Source organism: Stomoxys calcitrans, chromosome 4 (assembly GCF_963082655.1).
Source record: "Stomoxys calcitrans chromosome 4, idStoCalc2.1, whole genome shotgun sequence".
NCBI lineage: Eukaryota > Metazoa > Arthropoda > Insecta > Diptera > Muscidae > Stomoxys > Stomoxys calcitrans.
The window spans coordinates 74,077,335-74,094,964 of NC_081555.1; the positions used below are offsets into that span (position 1 = coordinate 74,077,335).

General features: G+C 37.1%; 1 protein-coding gene across 2 annotated transcripts in view; it reads right to left on the bottom strand.

The window, feature by feature from the left end:
- The window catches only part of LOC106086289 (protein vav), a 211,256-nt gene that overhangs the window by 57,082 nt on the left and 136,544 nt on the right, over positions 1-17,630 (bottom strand). For both annotated transcript variants that reach the window (XM_059366779.1, XM_059366778.1), the window contains exon 3: positions 9,773-9,954. In XM_059366779.1, coding sequence (XP_059222762.1) covers positions 9,773-9,954 — 182 coding nt within the window. The remainder of the gene's footprint in view (positions 1-9,772; positions 9,955-17,630) is intronic.

The following is a 17,630-nucleotide window of genomic DNA, read 5'->3' on the forward strand; positions in this document are numbered from 1 at the left end:
TTTGGGTGAACCACTGTGGGAAAACGGAAAATAGTAAGGCGATGAGACCGGCATCAAACGACAGCTAGGGAAGCCTAGTTTCCTATACATATGCTCACATTTTCCAAATAATCGTCTAACTATCGAATTTTAGCCAAAAACTTGAAAAAATTACCCAAAAAACTGAAAAAGTAAATTTTGCGTGAACCACTGTGCGAAAACGGAAAATAGTAAGGCGATGAGACCGGCATCAAACGACAGCTAGCAAAGCCTAGTTTCTCATACATATGCTCACATTTTCCAAATAATCGTCCAACTATCGAATTTTAGGCAAAAACTTGAAAAAATTACCCAAAAAACTGAAAAAGTAAATTTTGCGTGAACCACTGTGCGAAAACGGAAAATAGTAAGGCGATGAGACCGGCATCAAACGACAGCTAGGGAAGCCTAGTTTCTCATACATATGCTCACATTTTCCAAATAATCGTCCAACTATCGAATTTTAGGCAAAAACTTGAAAAAATTACCCAAAAAACTGAAAAAGTAAATTTTGGGTGAACCACTGTGTAAAAACGGAAAATAGTAAGGCGATGAGACCGGCATCAAACGACAGCTAGCGAAGCCTAGTTTCCTATACATATGCTCACATTTTCCAAATAATCGTCTAAATATCGAATTTTAGGCAAACACTTGAAAAAATTACCCAAAAAACTGAAAAAGTAAATTTTGGGTGAACCACTGTGTAAAAACGGAAAATAGTAAGGCGATGAGACCGGCATCAAACGACAGCTAGCAAAGCCTAGTTTCTCATACATATGCTCACATTTTCCAAATAATCGTCTAAATATCGAATTTTAGGCAAACACTTGAAAAAATTACCCAAAAAACTGAAAAAGTAAATTTTGGGTGAACCACTGTGCACAAATGGAAAATAGTAAGGCGATGAGACCGGCATCAAACGACAGCTAGCAAAGCCTAGTTTCTCATACATATGCTCACATTTTCCAAATAATCGTCTAAATATCGAATTTTAGGCAAACACTTGAAAAAATTACCCAAAAAACTGAAAAAGTAAATTTTGGGTGAACCACTGTGTAAAAACGGAAAATAGTAAGGCGATGACACCGGCATCAAACGACAGCTAGCGAAGCCTAGTTTCCTATACATATGCAAACATTTTCCAAACAATCGTCCAATTTTTTTTCCGTTTTCGCACAGTGGTTCACGCAAAATTTACTTTTTCAGTTTTTTGGGTAATTTTTTCAAGTTTTTGCCTAAAATTCGATAGTTGGACGATTATTTGGAAAATGTGAGCATATGTATGAGAAACTAGGCTTCCCTAGCTGTCGTTTGATGCCGGTCTCATCGCCTTACTATTTTCCGTTTTCGCACAGTGGTTCACCCAAAATTTACTTTTTCAGTTTTTTGGGTAATTTTTTCAAGTTTTTGCCTAAAATTCGATAGGTGGACGATTATTTGGAAAATGTGAGCATATGTATGAGAAACTAGGCTTTGCTAGCTGTCGTTTGATGCCGGTCTCATCGCCTTACTATTTTCCGTTTTCGCATAGTGGTTCACGCAAAATTTACTTTTTCAGTTTTTTGGGTAATTTTTTCAAGTTTTTGCATAAAATTCGATAGTTGGACGATTATTTGGAAAATGTGAGCATATATATGAGAAACTAGGCTTCCCTAGCTGTCGTTTGATGCCGGTCTCATCGCCTTATTATTTTCCGTTTTCGCACAGTGGTTCACGCAAAATTTACTTTTTCAGTTTTTTGGCAAATTTTTTCAAGTTTTTGGCTAAAATTCGATAGTTAGACGATTATTTGGAAAATGTTTGCATATGTATAGGAAACTAGGCTTCCCTAGCTGTCGTTTGATGCCGGTCTCATCGCCTTACTATTTTCCGTTTTCGCACAGTGGTTCACGCAAAATTTAATTTTTCAGTTTTTTGGGTAATTTTTTCAAGTTTTTGCCTAAAATTCGATAGTTGGACGATTATTTGGAAAATGTGAGCATATGTATGAGAAACTAGGCTTCCCTAGCTGTCGTTTGATGCCGGTCTCATCGCCTTACTATTTTCCGTTTTTACACAGTGGTTCACCCAAAATTTACTTTTTCAGTGTTTTGGGTAATTTTTTCAAGTTTTTGCCTAAAATTCGATAGTTGGACGATTATTTGGAAAATGTGAGCATATGTATGAGAAACTAGGCTTCCCTAGCTGTCGTTTGATGCCGGTCTCATCGCCTTACTATTTTCCGTTTTTACACAGTGGTTCACCCAAAATTTACTTTTTCAGTTTTTTGGGTAATTTTTTCAAGTTTTTGCCTAAAATTCGATAGTTGGACGATTATTTGGAAAATGTGAGCATATGTATGAGAAACTAGGCTTCCCTAGCTGTCGTTTGATGCCGGTCTCATCGCCTTACTATTTTCCGTTTTTACACAGTGGTTCACCCAAAATTTACTTTTTCAGTTTTTTGGGTAATTTTTTCAAGTTTTTGCCTAAAATTCGATAGTTGGACGATTATTTTGAAAATGTGAGCATATGTATGAGAAACTAGGCTTCCCTAGCTGTCGTTTGATGCCGGTCTCATCGCCTTACTATTTTCCGTTTTTACACAGTGGTTCACCCAAAATTTACTTTTTCAGTTTTTTGGGTAATTTTTTCAAGTTTTTGCCTAAAATTCGATAGTTGGACGATTATTTGGAAAATGTGAGCATATGTATGAGAAACTAGGCTTCCCTAGCTGTCGTTTGATGCCGGTCTCATCGCCTTACTATTTTCCGTTTTCGCACAGTGGTTCACGCAAAATTTACTTTTTCAGTTTTTTGGGTAATTTTTTCAAGTTTTTGCATAAAATTCGATAGTTGGACGATTATTTGGAAAATGTGAGCATATATATGAGAAACTAGGCTTCCCTAGCTGTCGTTTGATGCCGGTCTCATCGCCTTATTATTTTCCGTTTTCGCACAGTGGTTCACGCAAAATTTACTTTTTCAGTTTTTTGGCAAATTTTTTCAAGTTTTTGGCTAAAATTCGATAGTTAGACGATTATTTGGAAAATGTTTGCATATGTATAGGAAACTAGGCTTCCCTAGCTGTCGTTTGATGCCGGTCTCATCGTCTTACTATTTTTCGTTTTCGCACAGTGGTTCACCCAAAATTTACTTTTTCAGTTTTTTGGGTAATTTTTTCAAGTGTTTGCCTAAAATTCGATATTTAGACGATTATTTGGAAAATGTGAGCATATGTATGAGAAACTAGGCTTCCCTAGCTGTCGTTTGATGCCGGTCTCATCGCCTTACTATTTTCCGTTTTCGCACAGTGGTTCACGCAAAATTTACTTTTTCAGTTTTTTGGGTAATTTTTTCAAGTTTTTGCCTAAAATTCGATAGTTGGACGATTATTTGGAAAATGTGAGCATATGTATGAGAAACTAGGCTTTGCTAGCTGTCGTTTGATGCGGGTCTCATCGCCTTACTATTTTCCGTTTTCGCACAGTGGTTCACGCAAAATTTACTTTTTCAGTTTTTTGGCAAATTTTTTCAAGTTTTTGGCTAAAATTCGATAGTTAGACGATTATTTGGAAAATGTGAGCATATGTATGAGAAACTAGGCTTTGCTAGCTGTCGTTTGATGCCGGTCTCATCGCCTTACAATTTTCCGTTTTCGCACAGTGGTTCACGCAAAATTTACTTTTTCAGTTTTTTGGCAAATTTTTTCAAGTTTTTGGCTAAAATTCGATAGTTAGACGATTATTTGGAAAATGTTTGCATATGTATAGGAAACTAGGCTTCCCTAGCTGTCGTTTGATGCCGGTCTCATCGTCTTACTATTTTCCGTTTTCGCACAGTGGTTCACCCAAAATTTACTTTTTCAGTTTTTTGGGTAATTTTTTCAAGTTTTTGGCTAAAATTCGATAGTTGGACGATTATTTGGAAAATGTGAGCATATGTATGAGAAACTAGGCTTCCCTAGCTGTCGTTTGATGCCGGTCTCATCGCCTTACTATTTTCCGTTTTCGCACAGTGGTTCACCCAAAATTTACTTTTTCAGTTTGTTGGGTAATTTTTTCAAGTTTTTGCCTAAAATTCGATAGGTGGACGATTATTTGGAAAATGTGAGCATATGTATGAGAAACTAGGCTTTGCTAGCTGTCGTTTGATGCCGGTCTCATCGCCTTACTATTTTCCGTTTTCGCACAGTGGTTCACGCAAAATTTACTTTTTCAGTTTTTTGGGTAATTTTTTCAAGTTTTTGCATAAAATTCGATTGTTGGACGATTATTTGGAAAATGTGAGCATATATATGAGAAACTAGGCTTCCCTAGCTGTCGTTTGATGCCGGTCTCATCGCCTTATTATTTTCCGTTTTCGCACAGTGGTTCACGCAAAATTTACTTTTTCAGTTTTTTGGCAAATTTTTTCAAGTTTTTGGCTAAAATTCGATAGTTAGACGATTATTTGGAAAATGTTTGCATATGTATAGGAAACTAGGCTTCCCTAGCTGTCGTTTGATGCCGGTCTCATCGTCTTACTATTTTCCGTTTTCGCACAGTGGTTCACCCAAAATTTACTTTTTCAGTTTTTTGGGTAATTTTTTCAAGTGTTTGCCTAAAATTCGATATTTAGACGATTATTTGGAAAATGTGAGCATATGTATGAGAAACTAGGCTTCCCTAGCTGTCGTTTGATGCCGGTCTCATCGCCTTACAATTTTCCGTTTTCGCACAGTGGTTCACGCAAAATTTACTTTTTCAGTTTTTTGGGTAATTTTTTCAAGTTTTTGCCTAAAATTCGATAGTTGGACGATTATTTGGAAAATGTGAGCATATGTATGAGAAACTAGGCTTTGCTAGCTGTCGTTTGATGCCGGTCTCATCGCCTTACTATTTTCCGTTTTCGCACAGTGGTTCACGCAAAATTTACTTTTTCAGTTTTTTGGCAAATTTTTTCAAGTTTTTGGCTAAAATTCGATAGTTAGACGATTATTTGGAAAATGTTTGCATATGTATAGGAAACTAGGCTTCCCTAGCTGTCGTTTGATGCCGGTCTCATCGTCTTACTATTTTCCGTTTTCGCACAGTGGTTCACGCAAAATTTACTTTTTCAGTTTTTTGGGTAATTTTTTCAAGTTTTTGCCTAAAATTCGATAGTTGGACGATTATTTGGAAAATGTGAGCATATGTATGAGAAACTAGGCTTCCCTAGCTGTCGTTTGATGCCGGTCTCATCACCTTACTATTTTCCGTTTTTACACAGTGGTTCACCCAAAATTTACTTTTTCAGTTTTTTGGGTAATTTTTTCAAGTTTTTGCATAAAATTCGATATTTAGACGATTATTTGGAAAATGTGAGCATATGTATGAGAAACTAGGCTTCCCTAGCTGTCGATTGATGCCGGTCTCATCGTCTTACTATTTTCCGTTTTCGCACAGTGGTTCACCCAAAATTTACTTTTTCAGTTTTTTGGGTAATTTTTTCAAGTTTTTGCCTAAAATTCGATAGTTGAACGATTATTTGGAAAATGTGGGCATATGTATGAGAAACTAGGCTTCCCTAGCTATCGTTTGATGCCGGTCTCATCGCCTTACTATTTTCAGTTTTCACACAGTGGTTCACCCAAAATTTACTTTTTCAGATTTTTGGGTAATTTTTTCAAGTTTTTGGCTAAAATTCGATAGTTGGACGATTATTTGGAAAATGTTTGCATATGTATAGGAAACTAGGCTTCCCTAGCTGTCGTTTGATGCCGGTCTCATCGTCTTACTATTTTCCGTTTTCGCACAGTGGTTCACCCAAAATTTACTTTTTCAGTTTTTTGGGTAATTTTTTCAAGTTTTTGCCTAAAATTCGATAGTTGAACGATTATTTGGAAAATGTGGGCATATGTATGAGAAACTAGGCTTCCCTAGCTATCGTTTGATGCCGGTCTCATCGCCTTACTATTTTCCGTTTTCACACAGTGGTTCACCCAAAATTTACTTTTTCAGTTTTTTGGGTAATTTTTTCAAGTTTTTGCCTAAAATTCGATAGGTGGACGATTATTTGGAAAATATGGGCATATGTATGAGAAACTAGGCTTCGCTAGCTGTCGTTTGATGCCGGTCTCATCGCCTTACTATTTTCCGTTTTCACACAGTGGTTCACCCAAAATTTCTTTTTTTAATTTTTGGGTAATTTTTTCAAGTTTTTGCCTAAAATTCGATAGTTGGACGATTATTTGGAAAATGTGAGCATATGTATGAGAAACTAGGCTTCCCTAGCTGTCGTTTGATGCCGGTCTCGTCGCCTTCCTATTTTCCATTTGTGCACAGTGGATCAATGAATTTTACAATTTTCTTTATCTTGTTAGTACACCTTGCCGTTATCGAGGGAACTAAATTTTAATGTTGGATCACCTTATTATTTTCTAGATCTTTTTTTGGTTTTTTGTGTGTTTGAAATTTAATTTTTATGAACAAATACTTTATTTAAATTAATTAATTGCCTACAAAGTTCCTTAACAGTGTTCTGCTAATGGCAGTAACAGAGAACTGTTAAGTCAGTGGTTTGTGTCTCCACTAGTTAAATTCGGAATTTATCTTCACACACATCCGACTTCATAACCTCTAGGCGCCGGTCGTATATCAATCAGAAGAAGGCCGATTGGGCTGGCTTCAGAGAGTATACTAATCGCCGCTTCAGTGAATTGCCACCCCCTCGGATGTGCAAGTGGCAGAGAGCAAATTCCGAGACATCATGACCACAGCACACGCTCGCTTTATACCAGCCGGTCGAATACTCCAAGTGCGGCCCAATTTCCCGGCGCAGGCAGTGGTACTCGCAAACGAGCGCGATGGGATTCGTTGTATGGACCCCACTAACCCCAGAATTAGCGAGCTGAATATGGTAATAAACAGCGTAGTTAACGAACATATGCGGTATTTGTGGCTGAAACACTTGGAGCAATGTAACTTAGGCACCGGTTTAGGCAAGCTGTATGTCTTCTGTTCGAACCCCGGTAGACAGGATGATAGGACCTCAGTCACTTTTGGCGAAATAACCGTGACTGATCCGAAGAGATGCGCCAGGTTGTTCAACCGTCAATTTTTTGTGCATCCCGAGAGTGACAGTGCATGGAGGAGAGCCATTCGCCGTATTCGTGATCTACGAGCCGATGAACAGCCATGACAATTTACCGTGGGCGAAGGTTCGAATGTCATCCGTGGTGCCAAATCATCCAAGGCGTTGGGTCCCGACGAAGTCTCTACACAGATGTTGAAGAATCTGGATTCACCTGGAGTTGAGTACCTCACTACTGTCCTCAACCTGACCTTGAACACTCTTATAGTTCTCGAGGTCTGAAAATGGGCAGAGCGACCCCGCTACTGAAGCCTGGGAAGGACCCGAGTTTGGGGGAGTCGTACAGATTGATCTCCCTTCTCTCACCAGTAGCAAAGATGCTTGAGGCATTACTCCTCCCGAGCTTCGTAGGAGAATTTCCATTCGTCGAGTATCAACATGGATTTCGAAGACTGCATAGCTTCAATATTCCCATGCCCATGAATCTATCGAAGGCATTGAACACGGTCACCCATACAAAACTATTTGAGGACATAAAAGTCAGATCTGTCAGAATGCCGCCCTTCTGGCTCAACTACGATCCGGCAGATGCAGCCGCCTTAATTCCTACAGAGCAAGGTCTGATGCCGACGTGCAGGAGGTATATTCCAGTTGTGACCAGGGACCACACGACACACATTACCTGTTTAACTGCCTAGCCAGACTTATTCGACTCAGACCCAGATCCCTCTGGACGCACCCCATCTCAATCGCTACAACAACAACAAAAACAACAACCAATGCGTTTTTGTTTTCGTTACATTTCGAATAGAAAGGTAAAACATTTTGGTTTTTGTTGATTTTCTTTTCTATTCGAAATGAAAAAAAAAAACAAAAACCCATTGATCTAAGCTGAACATAAATACAACAACAAAATGTCATAACTTTGTGTTTGGGTACCTAGCCTTATTATTGCGTTAAAAGCGAGCTATTCCATCATTTGGTCCGATTTGAACAAAATTTGATGACGTTTTCCCAAATAAGCTCAATATGTCAATTCGGAGAATCATTTTTATAACCTACACAGGTTATAAAAATGGTACAGGGTATTATAACTTAGTGAATTAGTTTGTAACACCCAAAAGGAAGAGAGATATACCCATTGATAAGTATACCCATCGACTCAGAATCACTTTCTGATTCGATTAAGTTACAGGGCGCAATTTTCATCCGATCGTCTTCAAATTTGGTATGGGCATGTATTTCGACCGACCTAGAGGCAAAGCTTATTGAAATTGGGAAAAAATCAGTTCAGATTTGGATAAAGCTTCCATATATATGTTCGTCCGATTTGCAGTAATACTGCAAAAAAAATGGTCATTTATTTACCGATTCTCTTGAAATTTGGTAGAAAGGATTTTCTCTTGACTCTCGGCATTTCTGATAATTTTCATGCAAATCGGTTAAGATTTGGATATACCTCTCATATATATATATATATATATATATATATATATATATATATATATATATATATATATATATATATATATATATAAATATATATATATATATACATCGGAAAGCGTTTGTACAACGCTTTCCTCGACGGCATCCACAATGTCTTTCAAGTTTTCTCGAAATCCGTTCAGATTTAGACATAGCTGCCATATATATGTTCGTCCGATTTGCAGTAATATTGCAATAAAATGGTCATTTGTTAGCTGATTCTCTTGAAATTTGTTAGGAAGGATATTCTCTTGACTCTCGGCATTACTGGTGATTTTCATGAAAAGCGGTTCAGATTTAGATATAGCTGTCATATATGTATATCGCCCGATTTTCACTTTTAGAGTCATAGCAAGCGCATTTATTGAGCAATCTTGCCAAAAAATTTGCACAACGGTTTCATCGAAGACTATTAGAATATATGAGAAGTTTGCTCGTAATCGGTTCAGATTTAGATAATTTGCATTAATGTTGTCATTTGTCAACCGTAGTTATAGCAGGTTGAACATATTTGCTCGAGATTTGATACGGATTGTTTAATAATCCATCTAAAAATATCCGCCGACGTCCATCAAAATTGGTTCAGAATTCGATATTGCTCCCACATTGTACTTATAGTGTTGGTGTAGGTTATTATGCAGTCGGCACCACCGAATTTTGCCCTTCCTTACTGGTTTGATATGAACCAATTTGACTTACTTATGTACAACTTTCATCGACTTACAAGATTATTGTTTCAGCATGTATGCACTTCTTTTCGAAATTAGTGGCCATTCAACAGCCAACAAAGAGTTCAATTGATTTCAAATGATACGATCAAGAATATGCACTTTTTGGGACAAATGTCAATTTTACGGTATTTATAACAATACAATACGGTTATTGTTGTTGCAGTTGTAGCACCGAGTTGTACACTGAGGTGGCAGCCCTTGCCGATGAAGGAATCCATCGGGTCATTCCGGAACATACAACCGGCTGCCATGGGATTGACAATACGGAAGTAATTTGAGTTATCCGATAACATCCAGAGGCAGAGTGATGACTCATGGTATGACGGAATTCAGTGTTATAAAAAATCTTTCAAAAGAAAACTTTCCAGGAATACTTCTCTACAATATCAATATGTCTTGTGCGATTAAATATCAGTTAGAAATAAATAAAAAAAAATATATAAAATATACTTTTTTTTTAATATTTTGTAATATTTAAAAAAAATATGTGGAAGCAAATACTTACTCAATATTAGGATGTAATTTTTGTACTTTTGCACATTGTGACAGCTTGGACAGTGTTATTAGGACTCTGTGAAAATGCGTCAGATCGTAGAGCATATTTGGCTCAAAGAGATCCGACTCTCGTAATTTGAAGTGTGTTCGGCAGACATCAAGAAAAAGTTTTATATTTTTGCAGCATAAAAACTGAAATTAAAGAAAAGGGATCAATAATATTAGTAAAAAAATCGATTAAAATAAATTTAGAGTAACATATTGATATACAAATATGATGTCCGTTCACCGGTTGCATCTTGAACTGTGACTTTGAAATCTTAAATAAAATGTCCAATGTGTACAATGTTTGAGAATGTATTAAAGATGTGATTCGGCTGTATAGGCTACTAGAAGGCCAGGGGCTTATGGAATGGTTTCCCTGTTGAGGCATTTTAATAAAGGCAAAATCATCGAAAAATAACAATCTGTCTTTTTATACCCTCCACCATAGGATGGGGGGTATACTAATTTCGTCATTCTGTTTGTAACTACTCGCAATATTCGTCTGAGATCCCATAAAGTATATATATTCTTGATCGTCGCGACATTTTATGTCGATCTAGCCATGTCCGTCCGTCTGTCTGTCTGTCGAAAGCACGCTAACTTCCGAAGGAGTAAAGCTAGCCGCTTGAAATTTTGCACAAATTCTTATTAGTGTAGGTCGGTTGGTATTGTAAATGGGCCATCTCGGTCCATGTTTTGATATAGCTCCCATATAAACCGATCTTGGGTCTTGACTTCTTGAGCCTCCAGAGTGCGCAATTCTTATCCGATTGGAATGCAATTTTGTACGACGTGTTTTGTTATGTTATCCAACAACTGTGCCAAGTATTCTTCAAATCGGTCCATAACCTGATATAGCTGTCATATAAACCTATCTTGGGTCTTGACTTCTTGAGCCTCCAGAGTGCGCAATTCTTATCCGATTGGAATGCAATTTTGTACGACATGTTTTGTTATGATATTCAACAACTGTGCCAAGTATTCTTCAAATCGGTTCATAACCTGATATAGCTGTCATATAAACAGATCTGGGGACTTGGCTTCTTGACCTTCTAGAGAGCGCAATTCCTATCCGATTTGGCTGAAATTTTGCACGGCGTATTTTATTCTTACTTTCAACAACTCTGCCAAGTATGGTTCAAATCGGTTCATAACCTGACCTATCTGGGATCTTGACTTCTTGACCCTCTAGAGGTCGCAATTATCCGATTTGTCCGAAACTTTGTGCTACGGATCCTCTCATGGCCATCAACATACAATCCGTGTTTATTATGGTCTGAAGCGGTCTATAGCCCGATACAGCTCCCATCGATCTCTCTATTTTACTTCTTGAGCCCCCAAGAGCGCAATTCTTATTCGAATTGGCTGACATTTTGCACAGGTCTCCAACATATAATTTAATTGTGGTCCAAACCGGACCATATCTTGATATCGCTCTAATAGCAGAGCAAATCTTTTCTTATATCCTTTTTTTGCCTAAGTCTTCTTAGCCGCAAAAAAAAAAAACTCGACAAATGCGATCCATGGTGGAGGGTATATAAGATTCGGCCCTGCCGAACTTTGCACGCTTTTACTTGTTTATAGTAATTTTGAAACTTTTTCGTGAACTCCCTCTCCTTCCTTATGAATATTTGCAACCAAAAGTCTAAATAACATTTATTAAACCATTCTTCGAAATAAATTAAGTTTTCATGGACATTGACGCTACTTTGTTTGACCTTATATTCGCTTATTTAAAACGGCCATTTCATTTATCATCTTCCAGAATAATAATTATAATTATTTGACTCTAAACTTTCAAAGATAGCATGAGTCCAATACAATTTGCAGTGGTATTAGCCATTACAAATTTATTTGAATTGCTTTTTATGCCCTCCACCATAGGATGGGGGTAAACTAACTTCGCCATTCCGTTTGCAACTCATCGAAATATTGGTCTAAGACCCCATAAAGTATATGTATTCTTGATCGCTATGACATTTTAAGTCGATCTAGCAATTTCCGTCCGTCTGACATTCTGTCTGTTTATGGAAAGCACGCTAACTTTCAAAAAAGTAAAGCGCTTGAAACTTTGCACACATTCTTTCTATCAGTGTAGGTCGGTTGAAATTGTAAATGACTTCCAATTACTTTGCCAAGCATGGTTTAAGTAGGTTCATAATCTGATATAGCTCCCATAACAAATGATTTCCCGATTATACTTCTCGAGCCTATAGAGGGCGAAATTCTTATCCGATTTGGCTGAACTTTTTTACAACAACTTCCTTAGGTCTATATCTAATATACCTTTCATATAAACCGATCTCCTGATAATACTTTTTGCGCTCCTATTGGGCGAAATTCTCAGCCGATTTGACTGAAATTTTACACAATGTCTTCTACTATGGTCTCCAATATCCAAACCGAGAATAGTTCGAATAGGTCCACAACCTGATATGGTTCCAATAACATGGCTATTTATACCCTGTATACTGGGCAAAGAACCTGACAAATGTGATCCATGGTGAAAGGTACATAAGATTCGGCCCCGCCGAACTTTGCACGCTTTGTATTCTGATTATAGCCATAACCTTCTGCTTAAAATGCGTCTTTTACTTTCAACCTATCTCTGCGTTTATTACTGCTTAAGTTTACTTTTTTTTTGCGGAGCAATTAAAAAGGATAAGTTTAAACACTCAAATAACGGCCACTCATTTAAGACAAGTAATTAAAACTTTTTTAGCTTGCAAGAATACCGAAAACGATATGGTAGGGCGGATTATTGGGTGTGGCTTTTCTAATCCCTTTTGTTTAAAGTTTTTATTTTGAAAGCCTGCAATTCGTTATTAAGATGTCACAATAAATTAAATGAGCTACAGCAAAAGTCACATGAAAAATTGAGTGACAGCACTGTTGAATGTTTGCCACGACTTCTCACAAAAAATATTCAGGTGATGACATTGATGAATTAGAGCACACTTTAAGATGGATACAATAAAATCGTACAAGTAAATTTAACTTCAAGAACTTCAAGAGAGAGAGAACGGAAAATAGACTAAGAGTCGTTTTCTCGTAGAAAAATAAAGTTCGGAAAAAGAGAGAGTGAGAACGGAAAATATAGTAAGCGTCGTTTTCTCGTAGAAAAAATAAAGTTCAAGCGGAATGCTGTCAAACTCCATATAAATGATGATTTTTTAGCTATTATTTGGCAATACGGTTTAAAAAGATCACGCACTTTTCGTGTTTTGTTTCACTGTCCAACTTCTTCAGTTTGGTCTATAATTTAACCATGAATCGTCATACAAACGAATGACGTTTGTGAATGCACTGTCAAGAAAGTTCATCGCGCGTGTTTAGCGACGAAGCTAATTTTTGGCTCAGTGGGTAAGTAAATAAGCAGAATTGTCGATTTTGGAGTGAAGATAAGCCAGAAACATTATTGCAAGAGCTACCAATGCATCCAGAAAAAGTCACAGTTTGGCTCTGTTTATGGGCTGGTGGCATCATTGGACCCTACTTCGTCAAAGATGATGCGAATCGTAACGTGATATCCCACTTGTTTTTGCCCAAGAGCTTGACTTGCATGACATGTGGTTTCAACAAGACGGTGGCACTTGCCACACAGCACGCGTAACAATGGACTTATTGAGTGGTGAGTTCGGAGCACATTTGATTTCACATTCGGGACCGGTCAATTGGCCGCCTAGATCGTGCGATTTAACGCCTTTAGACTATTTTTTGTGGGCCGACGTTAAAGCTCAAGACTATTCAGACAAGCCCGCTACAATTGACGCACTGGAAGACAACATTGAAGCATATATTCGTGAGATACCGGCCGAAATGTTTGAAAGAGTATGCCAAAATTTGACTAAGCGGATGAACCATTTGAGGCGCAGTTACGGTCAATATTTGCATGAAATAATCTCAAAACATTAAATAATATGGACCGTACTATCGATTAAAATAAAGATTTCATGTATTTTTTGAATGTTATGAGTTTTTTTTTTGAAAAACTTTTTTATAGCTCTAAAAAAATCACTCGTTGAAAAAAACATCACCGAAACGTTGGCTAAAAATAGACGGAAATGTAGTACTCAGCTTATAGTGAGTGAGCAATACTTGAAACTATTACCGGCATCTTTTTTGTTTGTTTTATTTTCTTTGTTTATTTGGGAAAAAATATATAAAATAAAGAAAACAATAAGTGCAGATCAAGAAACGTGTTTTGGTATGGAAACAAAAACATTTGAATGCTGTCAAATTTCGCTCACAGAATAGAATACTAACACTAACGGAAAATTAATTATCGTGGGGTTAACATTCTTTTAACAAATTTTGGTTTTCTCGTCGACTTTAAATGTAATTTAAAATATATGGCAACATTACGCAGCAATCAGCAATAGAATGTTCGCGTACACAAAGATTTTTTCTTAAGCAGACTTATTTTAGGCCACCGTAGCGCAGAGGTTAGCATGTCCGCCTATGACGCTGAACGCCTGGGTTCGAATCCTGGCGAGACCATCAGAAAAAAAATTTTCACCGGTGGTTTTCCCCTCCTAATGCTGGCGACATTAGGAGGGGAAAACCTTGAATCGGACAGCACTCATTGATATGTGAGAATTTTGCCTCCGTTCCTTAATGGAAAGTTCATGGGCAAAGTTGCATTACACACATAATGTTATGCAGAGACCCGGACTTCTGCCGGATAAGCTTTATCGTTACACAGAAAAAATATTGACTTACCAATCAAACATGGTATTGACTTGTAATGAAATTTTTAAAAAAGTGATTAATTTTTACATTGAACTTCTATTGTACATTGAATCATGTCATGTGATTAGTAAAAAAACTTACGTGTTAAAAATATTTAATTGCACGAATCAAAATTGTTATTTAATAGCATAAATGGTATGCATCTGTTTCTACAAAAAGCAAGATAATATAATATTGTTTTTCTCATAGATGTAATACGGACTGAAGTACAAATGAGCCAAATATACACACACATATACCAGTGAATGCACAAATAACCCACACATATCATATTTTAGTCCCTGATGTTATTCAAGAAAACACGTGGTTAAAGGAAACAAATTGGCTAAGAAAACATCTAAAGAGTGGAAAATGTGAAGAATTTTATAATTTTTATAGTATGAATTTGAAGAGTGCAAAACTGAAAAATCCCCATTATGTTAATATAAACGGAGGAACTGAATACAACAAAACACGTCATGAAATATTTCAGCCAAATCGGATAGGAATTGGGCACTCTATACACTCAAGAAATCAAGAACCAAGATAGGTTTATATAACATCTATATCAGGTTATAAATTGATTTCAACCATACTCAGCACAATTGTTGGAAGTCATAATAAAACACCTCATGCAAAATTTCAGCCAAATCGGATAAGAATTGTGCCCTCTAGCGGCTCAAGAAGTCAAGATCCCAGATCGGTTTATATGGCAGCTATATGAAAACGTGGACCGATATAGCTCATTTACAATACCAATCGACCTACGGCTAGCTTTACTCCTTCGAGAGTTAGAGTGCTTTCGACAGACGGACGGACATGGCTAGTTCGACTTATAATGACATGACTATCAAGAATATATACACTTTATGAGGTCTCAGACGCATATTTCGAGGTGTTACAAACAGAGTAACGAAATTAGTATACCCCATCCTATGGTGGAGGGTATAACAAGTAAAAGAGTGATAAGTTCGGCCGGGCCGAATCTTGGAAACTCACCACCATGAATTCTGCTAAAATAACAGAACGAATGGGCGACATTTTAACGAATTCGGACAAAAATTGCTGCTTTCAGGGGCTAAAGATGTCAAATAGGTTTATTTGGCAGCTATATCAGGTTTTAGACTGATTTGGGCCGTATTTGGCACTGTTGTTGAAAGTTGTAATAGAACACCGCAAGGAAAATTTCAGCCAAATCGGACACAAATTGCGGCTTGTAAGGGCTCAAGAAGTAAAATCGGGAGATCGGTTTATATGAGAGCTATATAGGGTTATAGACCGATTTGAGGCGTATTTGGCACAGTTGTTGGAAGTCATATCAGAACACTACATGCAAAATTTCAGCGAAATCTGACAAAAATTGTGGCTTTCAGGGGCTCAAGAATTCAAATCGGGAGATCGATTTATATGAGAGCTATATAAGGTTATAGACCGATTTGGACCGTGCTTGGCCGAGCCAAGTAGACCGTACTTGGCACAGTTGTTTGAAGTAGTAACAAAACACTACATGCAAAATTTCAGCCAAATCGGATAAAAATTGCTGCTTGTAAGGGTTTAAGAAGTCGAATCGGGAGATCAGTTTTTATGCGAGCTATGTCAGGTTATAAACCGATTTGGAGCGTACTTAGCACAGTTGTTGGAAGTCATAACACGTGCAAAATTTCAGCCAAATCGGACAAAAATTGTGGCTTCCAGGGCCTCAAGAAGTCAAATCGGGAGATCGGTTTATATGGGAGCTACATCTAAATCTGATATTGCCACCGTAGCGCAGAGGTTAGCATGTCCGCCTATGACGCTGAACGTCTGGTTTCGAATCCTGGCGAGACTATCAGAAAAAATCTCTAAAAGGGGTGTCGCACTGTGGCACGCCGTTCGGACTCGGCTAAAAAAAGGAGGCCCCTTGTCATTGTGCTTAAACTTGAATCGGACTTCACTCATTGATATGTGAGAAGATTGCCCCTGTTCCTTAGTAGAATGTTCATGGGCCCATTTGCAATCGCCAATGACCTACACCAATATTATGCATCTGTGCAAAATTTCAAGTGGCTAGCTTTACGCGTTCGATCGCTATCGTGTTTTCGACAGACGGACATGGCTAGTTCGATTCAGAATTTCGAGACGATCAAGAATATATATACTTTATGGAGTCCTAGATCAATATTTCGAAATGTTACAAGCGGAATGACTAGATTAGTATACCCCTATCCTATGGTGGTGGGTATAATGAGGTATTTAGGTATGTAATATTGTGTTGGAATATTTAATTATCCACACATGTGGATCAATACTTCGAGATATTATACGCGAATTTCTAAGTTTGAAATCCATTACGATTTTTATCCTCATTATACACATTAGAGAGACGGCGCCGACGATAATGTCCCTTTGCTGATATGCCTAAGTTTGAAATCCATTACGATTTTTATCCTCATTATACACATTAGAGAGACGGCGCCGACGATAATGTTCCTTTGCTGATATGCCAACTTCCTGTAAACGTTGGTTGAACTCATATACTTCGTTTAACAAAGACAGCAATAAAACAAAAGGCAATCACGGTTGGAAAAAATTGACTTGAATTATTTTATCATCTGCATAGTGCCCATGCAACAGTGTATAAACTTAAATATTTTGCTAACCAATCAGATCCGAACAGTTGTACCATTAAGAGCCTCTCTGCTTGTAATACTAAATAGTTTTTTCGTTTTTACTAAAAAACAAAATATTTTAACGCAATGCATTCCATTTTGTATCCGCAATTAATCGACTGAAGAAAAAAAATTATTAATTTATGGGAAAAAAAAAGAATTATTTATTTTTTCCAATAAATTGGTTTCCTTTTTAATTATTTCATATTTATCAACTCATATTTTTTCCTCATTATTCTTTTTATGGGTTATTGTCAAAGTGCCAGATCGCACGAAAAAAGGAAACAAATACATAATTACAACTTTGCTTGTTATAAACACTGTGACAACAAGGACATCAATTAGATTTGGGGTTCACTTAATACCTTTGATTATACATATAATAAATTAAACGAACAGCAAAGAAAATAAAGAAAAATAATTAAAAGCTGCCTTACGCACACA